At 39.1% G+C, this 13438-nt stretch overlaps 1 protein-coding gene across 4 annotated transcripts in view; it reads right to left on the bottom strand.

Annotated features, from left to right (window-relative positions):
- The window catches only part of CLCN1 (chloride voltage-gated channel 1), a 384315-nt gene that overhangs the window by 56429 nt on the left and 314448 nt on the right, over nt 1–13438 (bottom strand). For all 4 annotated transcript variants that reach the window (XM_053692781.1, XM_053692784.1, XM_053692782.1 and 1 more), the window contains 2 exons: nt 12490–12642; nt 6111–6180 (listed from right to left, as the gene is read on the bottom strand). In XM_053692781.1, the coding sequence (XP_053548756.1) occupies nt 6111–6180; nt 12490–12642 (223 nt within the window). The remainder of the gene's footprint in view (nt 1–6110; nt 6181–12489; nt 12643–13438) is intronic.

The raw sequence follows: 13438 nt of genomic DNA, 5'->3' as shown, positions 1-13438 counted from the left end.
CAAGTAGAGCAGTTCTTCATGTTGCTCTGTGCTATACTATTAATACTAATGGTGTTCTTAGCCGAGGGTGAACAAGTAGTGCAGTTCTTCATGTTGCTCTGTGCTATACTATTAATAATAATAATGGTGTGCTTAGCCGAGTGTGAGCAAGTAGTTCAGTTCCTCATGTTGCTCTGTGCTATACTATTAATAATAATGGTGTACTTATCCAAGGGTGAGCAAGTAGTGCAGTTGCTCATGTTGCTCTGTGCTATAATATTAATAATAATGGTGTGCTTTGCCGAGGGTGAGCAAGTAATGCAGCTGTAATGCAGCTCCTTATGTTGCTCTGTGCTATACTATTAATACTAATGTTGTGCTTAGCCGAGAGTGAGCAAGTAGTGCAGTTCCTCATGTTGCTCTGTACTATGCTATTAATAATAATGGTGTGCTTACTTGAGGGTAAGCAAGTAATGCAGTTCCTCATGTTGCTCTGTGCTATGCTATTAATAATTATGGTTTGCTTAGTCAAGGGTGAGCAAGTAATGCAGTTCCTCATGTTGATCTGTGCTATACTATTAATACTAATGGTGTGCTTAGCCGAGGGTGAGCAAGTAGTGCAGTTCTTCATGTTGCTCTGTGCTATGCTATTAATACTAATGGTGTGCTTAGCCGAGGGTGAGCAAGTAGTGCAGTTCTTCATGTTGCTCTGTGCTATGCTATTAATACTAATGGTGTGCTTAGCCGAGGGTGAGCAAGTAGTGCAGTTCCTCATGTTGCTCTCTGCTATAGTATTAATAATAATGGTGTGCTTAGCAAAAGGTGAGCAAGTAGTGCAGTTCCTCAAGTTGCTCTGTGCTATACTATTAATAATAATGGTGTACTAGCCAAGGGTGAGCAAGTAATGCATTTCCTCATGTTCCTCTGTGCTATACTATTAATAATAATGGTGTGCTTACTTGAGGGTGAGCAAGTAGTGCAGTTCTTCATGTTGCTCTGTGCTGTACTATTAATAATAATGGTGTGCTTAGCCGAGGGTGAACAAGTAATGCAGTTCCTCATGTTGCTCTGTGCTATCGTATTAATAAAAATGGTGTACTAGCAAAGGGTGAGCAAGTAATGCAGTTCCTCATGTTCCTCTGTGCTATACTATTAATAATAATGGTGTGCTTAGCCAAGGGTGAGCAAGTAGTGCAGTTCTTTATGTTGCTCTGTGCTATACTATTAATAATAATGGTGTACTTAGCCAAGGGTGAGCAAGTAATGCAGTTCCTCATGTTGCTCTCTGCTATACTATTAATAATAATGGAGTGCTTAGCCGAGGGTGAACAAGTAATGCAGTTCCTCATATTGCTCTGTGCTATACTTTTAATAATAATGGTGTGCTTAGCCAAGGGTGAGAAAGTAGTGCAGTTCTTCATGTTCCTCTGTGCTATAATATTAATACTAATGGTGTGCTTAGCCGAGGGTGAGCAAGTAGTGCAGTTCTTCATGTTGCTCTGTGCTATACTATTAATAATAATGGTGTACTTAGCCAAGGGTGAACAAGTAATGCAGTTCGTCATTTTGCTCTGTGCTATACTATTAATAATAATGGTGTGCTTAGCCAAGGGTGAACAAGTAATGCAGTTCTTCATATTGCACTGTGCTATACTTTTAATAATTTTGGTTTGCTTAGCCAAGGGTGAGCAAGTAATGCAGTTCCTCATGTTGCTCTGTGCTATACTAATAATAATAATGGTGTGCTTAGCCAAGGGTGAGCAAGTAATGCAGTTCCTCATGTTGCTCTGTGCTATGCTATTAATAATAATGGTGTGCTTAGCCGAGGGTGAACAAGTAGTGCAGTTCCTCATGTTGCTCTGTGCTATACTATTAATAATAATGGTGTGCTTAGCCAAGGGTGAGCAAGTAATGCAGTTCCTCATGTTGCTCTGTGCTATGCTATTAATAATAATGGTGTGTTTACCCGAGGGTGAACAAGTAGTGCAGTTTTTCATATTGCTCTGTGCTATACTATTAATAATAATAATGGTGTACTTAGCCGAGGGTGAACAAGTAGTGCAGTTCCTCATGTTGCTCTGTGCTATACTATTAATAATAATGGATTGCTTATCCGAGGGTGAACAAGTAGTGCAGTTCCTCATGTTGCTCTGTGCTATGCTATTAATAATTATGGTTTGCTTAGTCAAGGGTGAGCAAGTAATGCAGTTCCTCATGTTGATCTGTGCTATACTATTAATACTAATGGTGTGCTTAGCCGAGGGTGAGCAAGTAGTGCAGTTCTTCATGTTGCTCTGTGCTATGCTATTAATACTAATGGTGTGCTTAGCCGAGGGTGAGCAAGTAGTGCAGTTCTTCATGTTGCTCTGTGCTATGCTATTAATACTAATGGTGTGCTTAGCCGAGGGTGAGCAAGTAGTGCAGTTCCTCATGTTGCTCTCTGCTATAGTATTAATAATAATGGTGTGCTTAGCAAAAGGTGAGCAAGTAGTGCAGTTCCTCAAGTTGCTCTGTGCTATACTATTAATAATAATGGTGTACTAGCCAAGGGTGAGCAAGTAATGCATTTCCTCATGTTCCTCTGTGCTATACTATTAATAATAATGGTGTGCTTACTTGAGGGTGAGCCAGTAGTGCAGTTCTTCATGTTGCTCTGTGCTGTACTATTAATAATAATGTAGTGCTTAGCCGAGGGTGAACAAGTAATGCAGTTCCTCATGTTGCTCTCTGCTATCGTATTAATAAAAATGGTGTACTAGCAAAGGGTGAGCAAGTAATGCAGTTCCTCATGTTCCTCTGTGCTATACTATTAATAATAATGGTGTGCTTAGCCAAGGGTGAGCAAGTAGTGCAGTTCTTTATGTTGCTCTGTGCTATACTATTAATAATAGTGGTGTACTTAGCCAAGGGTGAGCAAGTAATGCAGTTCCTCATGTTGCTCTCTGCTATACTATTAATAATAATGGAGTGCTTAGCCGAGGGTGAACAAGTAATGCAGTTCCTCATATTGCTCTGTGCTATACTTTTAATAATAATGGTGTGCTTAGCCAAGGGTGAGAAAGTAGTGCAGTTCTTCATGTTCCTCTGTGCTATAATATTAATACTAATGGTGTGCTTAGCCGAGGGTGATCAAGTAGTGCAGTTCTTCATGTTGCTCTGTGCTATACTATTAATAATAATGGTGTACTTAGCCAAGGGTGAACAAGTAATGCAGTTCTTCATATTGCACTGTGCTATACTTTTAATAATTTTGGTTTGCTTAGCCAAGGGTGAGCAAGTAATGCAGTTCCTCATGTTGCTCTGTGCTATACTATTAATAATAATGGTGTGCTTAGCCAAGGGTGAGCAAGTAATGCAGTTCCTCATGTTGCTCTGTGCTATGCTATTAATAATAATGGTGTGCTTAGCCGAGGGTGAACAAGTAGTGCAGTTCCTCATGTTGCTCTGTGCTATACTATTAATAATAATGGTGTGCTTAGCCAAGGGTGAGCAAGTAATGCAGTTCCTCATGTTGCTCTGTGCTATGCTATTAATAATAATGGTGTGTTTACCCGAGGGTGAACAAGTAGTGCAGTTTTTCATATTGCTCTGTGCTATACTATTAATAATAATAATGGTGTACTTAGCCACAGGGTGAACAAGTAGTGCAGTTCCTCATGTTGCTCTGTGCTATACTATTAATAATAATGGTGTGCTTAGCCGAGGGTGAACAAGTAGTGCAGTTCCTCATGTTGCTCTGTGCTATACTATTAATAATAATGGTGTGCTTAGCCGAGGGTGAACAAGTAGTGCAGTTCCTCATGTTGCTCTGTGCTATACTATTAATAATAATGGTGTGCTTAGCCGAGGGTGAACAAGTAATGCAGTTCCTCATGTTGCTCTGTGCTATAGTATTAATAATAATGGTGTGCTTAGCCGAGGGTGAACAAGTAGTGCAGTTCCTCATGTTGCTCTGTGCTATACTATTAATAATGATGGTGTGCTTAGCCGAGGGTGAACAAGTAATGCAGTTCCTCATGTTGCTCTGTGCTATAGTATTAATAATAATGGTGTGCTTAGCCGAGGGTGAACAAGTAGTGCAGTTCCTCATGTTGCTCTGTGCTATACTATTAATAATGATGGTGTGCTTAGCCGAGGGTGAACAAGTAATGCAGTTCTTCATATTGCACTGTGCTATACTTTTAATAATTTTGGTTTGCTTAGCCAAGGGTGAGCAAGTAATGCAGTTCCTCATGTTGCTCTGTGCTATACTATTAATAATAATGGTGTGCTTAGCCAAGGGTGAGCAAGTAATGCAGTTCCTCATGTTGCTCTGTGCTATGCTATTAATAATAATGGTGTGCTTAGCCGAGGGTGAACAAGTAGTGCAGTTCCTCATGTTGCTCTGTGCTATACTATTAATAATAATGGTGTGCTTAGCCAAGGGTGAGCAAGTAATGCAGTTCCTCATGTTGCTCTGTGCTATGCTATTAATAATAATGGTGTGTTTACCCGAGGGTGGACAAGTAGTGCAGTTTTTCATATTGCTCTGTGCTATACTATTAATAATAATAATGGTGTACTTAGCCGAGGGTGAACAAGTAGTGCAGTTCCTCATGTTGCTCTGTGCTATACTATTAATAATAATGGATTGCTTATCCGAGGGTGAACAAGTAGTGCAGTTCCTCATGTTGCTCTGTGCTATACTATTAATAATAATGGTGTGCTTAGCCGAGGGTGAACAAGTAGTGCAGTTCCTCATGTTGCTCTGTGCTATACTATTAATAATAATGGTGTGCTTAGCCGAGGGTGAACAAGTAGTGCAGTTCCTCATGTTGCTCTGTGCTATACTATTAATAATAATGGTGTGCTTAGCCGAGGGTGAACAAGTAGTGTAGTTCCTCATGTTGCTCTGTGCTATAGTATTAATAATAATGGTGTGCTTAGCCCAGGGTGAACAAGTAATGCAGTTCCTCATGTTGCTCTGTGCTATAGTATTAATAATAATGGTGTGCTTAGCCGAGGGTGAACAAGTAATGCAGTTCCTCATGTTGCTCTGTGCTATAGTATTAATAATAATGGTGTGCTTAGCCGAGGGTGAACAAGTAATGCAGTTCCTCATGTTGCTCTGTGCTATAGTATTAATAATAATGGTGTGCTTAGCCGAGGGTGAACAAGTAGTGCAGTTCCTCATGTTGCTCTGTGCTATACTATTAATAATGATGGTGTGCTTAGCCGAGGGTGAACAAGTAATGCAGTTCTTCATATTGCACTGTGCTATACTATTAATAATAATAATGGTTATGCTTTGATTAAGCTATTTAACCAACCAGTTGTATTACCATATTGTGTTTTATTCTTTGTTCAAGGTCACAAGATAACACACTGTGCTCTCCACTTGTAATATAGATCACATTTAACCATATTAAGTTAAAAAATCTTGTATTATTATTTATTATTTATTTTGTCCTTTCCCATGTAATTTAGCTCTGACAACTGTTTTTCCCGCCCCCAAAGAACTGACTTTCAAGACCCGGAGAGTCCATGGGGCCTATCTATCAAGCTCCGAATGGAGCTTGAGGCCCCGTGTTTCTGGCGAGCCTGCAGGCTCGCCAGAAACAGCAATTATGAAGCAGCGATCTAAAGACCGCTGCTCCATAACGCTGGACGCCCTGCTGGCGGCTGATTGGCCGCGAGTCTGCAGCAGGCGGTGTTGCATCAGTAGCTCACAAGAGCTGCTGGTGCAATGCTGAATACGGAGAGCATATTGCTCTCCGCATTTAGCGATGTATGTCGGACCTGATCCGCACTGTCGGATCAGGTCCGACAGACATTTGATAAATTGGCCTCCATGTGTTTTGCAGAGTTTCTTTACAAAATGACATGTACTTTGCATGCAGATATTTTACAATGCATTGTGTATTGCTGATACATTATACATATACTAAGCACTGTGATATAGTTACCTTCCATCTGCACGTTTATATAATTAATGCACTTTTTATATGCAGAGATGGACCATGCACAAAAGGTCCCTTTATACATCCCAGTGAGAAAACAGCTCCTGGCTGCACATTTATCATTGTGACCCCTTATAATTATTGTAATAATTATCCCTTTGGCCCAAGGTGTAGTTTTTTCCCCTCTCTCACCAAGTACAAACACCGGCATGAAGGCTCCACATGGTATTGGCATCGTAGTGGCGACAACAGACATCAGAAACTAGACAGTAAAAAATAAATATTGTCACCATGAAATGCAGAGAACAACTGGGCGCTAATCTATGGGCATAACTCACTAATTCTAGCCATAATTACTTAGCTTCTTCCTTCACCAGATGACTGTATATGTATCTACTGGTGCCTAATAATAAAGTAATATTAACCCGATGGGAGCTTTGCGTTGAGTGAGCGCGTTTGTGTGTATGTGTTTATGTGTGTGATATGTGTATGTGTTTTTGTATATGTTTCTATGTGTGTGTGTGTGCGCGCGCATGTTTATATGTGTGTGTGTGTGTATTTGTGTATGTATGTGTCTGTGTATATATGAGTATGTGTGTGTTTATGTGTCTGTACATATATATACACATATATATATATATGTGTGTGTGTGTGTGTGTATTTGTGTGTGTTAATATATATCTATATATATATTTTGTGTGTGTGTATGTGTCTGTTTAAATATATGAGTATTTGTGTGTGTGTTGTTGTGTTTATGTTGTTGTGTATATATATACAGTATATATATATATATATATATATATATATATATATATATTTGTGTGTGTGTGTGTATAGATGTGTGTGTGCGTATGGATGTTGGTGTGCATGGATGTGTTTGTTTATTTGTGTGTGTATGTATGGATGTGTGCGTATCTATGTGTGTGTGTATGGATGTGTGTGTGTGCGTATGTGTGTGATATATATATATGTATATATATATATATATATATATATATAGAGAGAGAGAGAGAGAGAGAGAGAGAAAGTGTGTGTGTATATCTATGTGTGTGTGTATTTGTGTGTGTGCGTGGACGTGTGGATGTGTGTGAGAGTGAGTGTGTGTATGAATGTGTGTGTGTGAGAGAGTGTGTGTATGTGTGTATATGTGTGTGTGTTTATGTGTGTATGTGTTTGTTTATGTGTGTGTGTATGTGTGTGTATATGTATGTATGTGTGTGTGTGTTTATGTGTGTATGTGTGTGTGAGAGAGTGTGTGTATGTGTTTGTGTATGAGTGAGTATATGTGTGTGTTTATGTGTGTATGTTTTTGTGCATGTGTGTGTGTTTATGTGTGTAGGTGTATGTGTGAGAGTGTGTATGTGTTTGTGTATGTGTGTGTATATGTGTGTGTTTATGTGTGTATGTGTGTGTGTGTTAATGTGTGTGAGAGAGTGTGTGTATGTGTTTGTGTATGTTTGTATGTGTGTATGTATGTGTGTGTATGTGTTTCTGTATGAGTGAATATGTGTGTGTTTATGTGTATATGTTTTTGTGCATGTGTGTGTTTATGTGTGTATGTTTGTGTGAGAGTGTGTATGTGTGTATGTGTTTATGTGTGTGTGTGTGTGTTTATGTGTGTATGTTTGTGTGAGAGTGTGTTTGTATGTGTATGTGTTTATGTGTGTATGTGTGTATGTTTATATGTGTGTGTGTGTTTATGTGTGTATGTGTGTGTGAGAGTGTGTGTGTATGTGTGTTTGTGTATGTGTGTGTATCTGTGTGTATGTATGTGTGTCTGAGAGAGTGTGTGTATGTGTTTGTGTATGTATGTGTTTATGTGTGTGTGTGTGTATTATGTGTTTATATGTGTATGGGTTTATGTGTGTATGTTTATGTGTGTATGTGTATATGTGTGTGTGAGAGATTGTGTATATGTGTTTGTGTATGCGTGTGTTTATGTGTGTATGTGTTTGTGTATGTATGTATTTATGTGCGTGTGTATGTATGTGTTATGGTGTATGGATGTGTTTATGTGTGAATGTGTTTGTGTATGTATGTGTGAATGTGTTTGTGTATGTATGTGTGTATGTGTTTGTGTATGTATGTGTTTATGTGAGTATGTGTTTATGTATGTGTCTTTGTGTGTATGTGTTTAAGTGTGTATGTGTTTACGTGTGTATGTGTTTATGTGTATATGTATTTATGTATGTGTATGTATGTGTTTATGTGTGTATGTGTTTATGTGTGTATGTATTTGTGTATGTATGTGTTTAAGTGTGTGTGTGTATGGATGTGTTTACGTGTGTATGGGTTTATGTGTGTATGTGTGTGCGCGTGTGCATTGGATGTGTCTGTAGGGCATATTAATCAAGCTCCGTATGGAGCTTGATGCCCCGTGTTTCTGGCAAGCCGAAACAGAAGTTATGAAGCAGCGGTCTAAAGACCGCTGCTCCATAACCCGTCCCCCTGCTCTGAGGTGGTGGACAAAAATCATCAGAAATCAACCATATCGAATACGATCGGGTTGATTGACACCCCTGCTAGCGGCCGATTGGCCACGATTCTGCAGGGGGCGGTATTGCACAAGCAGTTCACCAGAACTGCTGGTGCAATGATAAATACCGAGAGCGTATGCTGTTGGCATTTATCGATGTGCAGCGGACTTCATCCGCTATATTGGATCATGTCCGCTCGCACCATCATAAATAGGCCCCTGTATGTGTATTGTTATTTGATCTCTTGAACTCCCACTAATAAATTAACTTCATTAAATATTACAAACCATTAAAAGGTGAATTATTAAGTTAGTTCTGATAAATTGTCACAATTATTTTGGTTCTTAGCCAATGAATTATTTATTATTAATATTTGATGATCTAGAATAATCACATTTGAATGTTTTGTGATCTCTGTGCCGGCATCGTTATGTGATGTGTTGCACGGCCTGAGATAAGCCTTTGTTTGCTTGGATATAATAAAACACTTAACCTAAGATTGTTAATATAAGAGCAATGAAAATGCAGCTCACAAGGGGAATTTAAACTATGGTTGTGACTAAGTAACCTGTGTAATTGCAGATTTGAATATCACAAATGTTTATGTTTGGTTTTTTTTTAAATACAATCAGCTAGATTACGAGTTGCGCGTTACGGCTCTTAACACTGAAAATATGGTATTTTCAGCGTTAAAACAGCAATGCGGTCATTACAGTTCTTGTCGATATAGCTGTACCGCAAGCCTTTTAGCCTGTAACGCAACGTCAGTACCGCACTCCTAAAAATGACGTTTTTTCATGGGATTCCCATAGCGCTGGCATTACGAGTTTTGCGGTGAGGCTAAAAAGCTAGCGTTACACTCTAAAACGACAAGATCCATAACGCCATCTAAAGTCAGTAGTTATGAGTTTTACACTACAAAGCTATAACATAAAACTCATAACTAAACTGCTACAAAGTACACTAAACACCCATAAACTACCTATTAACCCCTAAACCGAGGCCCTCCCGCATCGCAAACACTATAATAAATGTATTAACCCCTAATCTGCCACTCCCAACATTGCCGCCACTAAATTTTTTAACTCCTATTTCGCCGCTCCCCGATATCGTCATTACTATACTAAAGTGATTAACCCCTAAACCGCCGCCCTCCCACATCGCAAACACTAGGTAAATATTATTAACCCCTAATCTGCCATCTGCCCACATCGCCCCCACTATACTAAAGTTATTAAACCCTACACCTCCGCCACTATAATAAACCTATTAACCCCTAAACCAGAAGCCCCCACATCGCAAGGAACTATGTTAAATTAGTAACCCCTAAACCTAACGCCCCCCTAAAGTTATATTAAAATTACAATTTCCCTATCTTAAATTAAATTAAACCTTACCTGTCAAATTAAAAAAACTAACTTTAAACTAACAATTAAACTAATATAATTATTAAACTAAAATTAAACTAGCTACAAATTAAAAAAACTAAACTACACATTAAAAAAATCCTAACCCTACTCTAAAAATTACAAAGTATCTAATTACAAAAAAAAAGACTAAATTACAAAAAATAACAAACACTAAATTATGGAAAATAACAAACGAAAGTATCAAAAATAAAAAAGAATTACACCTAATCTAATAGCCCTATCAAAATAAAAAAGCCCACCCAAAATAAAGAAAACCCTAGCCTAAAATAAACTACCAATGGCCCTTAAAAGGGCATTTTGTGGTCCATTGCCCCAAAGATAATAGCTCTTTTACCTGTAAAAAAAAAATACAAAGACCCCCCAACAGTACAACCCACCACCCAACCATCCCACCAAAATAAAAAACCTAAATCTAAAAAAGCCCTGAAAAGGGCATTTGTCTGGAGATTGCCCTATAAAGGGCATATAGCTCTTTTACTGCCCAAATCTAAAAATAAAACCCACCCAAAAAAAAACTTAAAAAACCTAACACTTACCCCAAGACGATCCACTTACAGTTTTTGAAGTCCCGCTTGAACAATCTTCATCCAGGCGAAGAAGTCCTCATCCAAGCGGCGAGAAGTCTTCATCCAGGCAGCCTTATCAGTCTTCATCCAGGAGACATCTTCTATCTTGATCCTGGTGGCGCGGAGCGGATCCATCCTGAAGACATCCAGCACGGAGCATCCTCTTCATACGGTCGCTGCTGTATACTGAATCTTCAATGCAAGGGACGCGATTCAAGATGGCATCCCTTGCATTCCTATTGCCTGAAAGATTTGAATCAGCCAATAGAATGAGAGCTGCTAAAATCCTATTGGCTGTTCAAATCAGTCAATAGGGTTTAAACAGCTCTAATTCTATAACTATTAGTTATATTGTAGCCAGCTTAGGTTTTATTTCACAGGTAAGTATGTATTTAGTTTTAAATAGATATTATTTAGTTAATAATTGTAAATTTTATTTAGATCTATTTTAATAAAGTTAAAGTTAGGGGGTGTTAGGGTTAGGTTTAGGGGTAGGGTTAGGTTTAGGAGTAGGTGTAGGGGTTAATAGTTTAATTTAGGTTGTTGCGATGTGGGGGGCTGGCGGTTTAGGGGTTAATAGGTTTATTTAGTTAATAATTGTAAGTTTAATTTCGCTATATTTTAATTATGTTAAAGTTAGGGGGTGTTAGGGTTAGGGTTACGTTAGGGTTAGGTTTAGGGGTTAATAAAGTTTAATTTAGGTTTTTGCAATGTGGGGGGCTGGCAGTTTAGGGGTTAAAAGGTTTATTTAGTGGTAGTGATGTGGGAGCCCAGAGGTTTAGGGGTTAATAACTTTATTTAGTGGTGGGGATGTCGGGGAGCAGCAGAATAGGGGTTAACAGATTTATTATAGTGTGGGCGATGTTGGGGTGCGGCAGAATAGGGGTAAACAACTTTAATATAGTGGCAGCGATATAGGGAGCAGCAGATTAGGGGTTAATACCTTTATTTAGGTGGCACGATATCGGGAGTGGCAGATTAGGGGTTAATAACTGTAGGCAGGTATCAGCGATGTCGGGGGCAGCAGATTAGGGTTTTTAGACTCGGGGTTTATGTTAGGGTGTGAGGTTTAAACTGTATTTTTATTTTCCCCATAGACATCAATTGGGCTGCATTACGGAGCTTTTCTTTCCACAATCGCAGGTGTTAGACTTTTTTCTGACCCGCTCTCCCCATTGATGTCTATGTGGGAAGCGTGCACGAGCACGTCAAAACAGCGATTGTATTGTGTGCCGTATGGAGCTTAAAAGCACCATATCGCACGCACAAGCCAGGTTTTTTAAAACTTGTAATGGCAGCGCTATAGGGGATTAAATAACGCCACTTTTGTTGCGTTTGTTTATTTCCCTATAGCGCTCAAAACTCGTAATCTAGGCGTAAATGCTTTAATATTTTTGTAAGAGTACATATACATTTGTGGCAATATGTAGCCTACTAGCCTTATACTAATAGATCTTTGTAATAGATGTTTGAAGGGACATGAAACCCACATTTTTTTTTTCATGATTTAGACCATTTTAAACATCTTTCCAGTTTACTTCTATTATCTAATTGTTTTTATTCTGTTGGTATTTGTGTTGAAAAGCATATCTAGGCAGGCTCAAGAGCAGCAATGCACTACTAGGAGATAGCTGCAGGTTAGAGGCTGCACACATTTGCCTCACACCATTGGTTTACCAGATGTGTTCAGCTAGCTCACAGTAGTGCATTGCTGCTTCTTCAACAAAGGATACCAATAGAAGGAAGCACATTTGAGTATAAACTAAAAGGGTTTTCATGTCCCTTTAAAATGAATGTTTCTGTGCTGAATAAACCTATATTCCCTGGAATATCACTGTTGAAATGTTGCTCTTGAAGGTATAAAGGGTGTTAATGTGTCACAGATGCATTTGAAAATCTGTGACAAGTGAGGAGAATTTCTAATAAATTGAAAAGGCTTTGAATCTGAAAAGCTGCACAATGCACTTTAAATTGAAATTCTGATATATTGGAAATGGAGCCATTTTGCCATATTGTGTTCATGCAGATTGTATGATTGCAATGTGCAGTTTGTGATGAGCTATGCACTTACTGTTATGTTCATTAGTGAATTTGTTACCTTCATGACAAAAAAGAGGGGTAGAGTGACAAAGACGCTGACGGTTGGGTGGATGAAGGCCGCAGAGCGCCCGAGGATATCTGTTGTCTTCATGTCATGCTTCGTCCAAGTGTGGTTATCAAACAAAACGCTGATGCTCTCCCGAGGCATGAGCTGTGAGACCAGTCAAGGCATTTAGAGACAGCCAGGACAGCAAGGGTCAGTAAAAGAAAGAAAGAAAGAAAGACAGACAGCCTGCCTGCCAGAGACAGACAGAGAGCAAAAGACAGGTAAACAGCCAGGAGACAGCAGATAAAGCACAACAAGAGACTAAGGCTGCAACAAAACCAATAACAGAGGGTAGGGAGAGCCGTGCCAAATTACTAAGCTTCAGGTTTTCACTATTGGTCACCAAAGAGAACTGAAGTCGGCTTTGTATATGGCCGTACAAGGCTTCCGTTTTAATAGAAAGAGAATAGTACCACTCACAACATCTGCTTTTCAAATGTTCACATTTATTGACCCAGACATATGACCAAAGAAAGCAACTCTTCGGGCTACTTGCTCTCCATTATACAACATGATAAAAGGTGTGCATGATAAAAGGCATGCATGATAAAGGGTGTACATGGTAAAGAGCATGCATGATCAAGGACGTGCATGATCAAGGACGTGCATGATCAAGGCGTGCATGATAAAGGACGTGCATGATAAAGGACATGTATGATCAAGGGTGTACATGATAAAGGACGTGCATGATAAAGGACGTGCATGATCAAGGGCCTGCATGATAAAGGACGTGCATGATAAAGGGCATGCATGATCAAGGGCGTGCATGATAGAGGGCGTGCATGATAAAGGGCATGCATGATAAAGGGTGTACATGATAAAGGTTGTGCATGATAAAGGACATGCATGATAATGGGTGTGCATAATAAAGGGCGTGCACGATAAAGAACATGCATAATAA

This window comes from Bombina bombina, chromosome 9, assembly GCF_027579735.1.
Source record: "Bombina bombina isolate aBomBom1 chromosome 9, aBomBom1.pri, whole genome shotgun sequence".
NCBI classification, from domain to species: domain Eukaryota; kingdom Metazoa; phylum Chordata; class Amphibia; order Anura; family Bombinatoridae; genus Bombina; species Bombina bombina.
The sequence above is the reverse complement of the archived record's forward strand: the minus strand, read 5'-3'. Positions and strand labels throughout refer to the sequence as shown.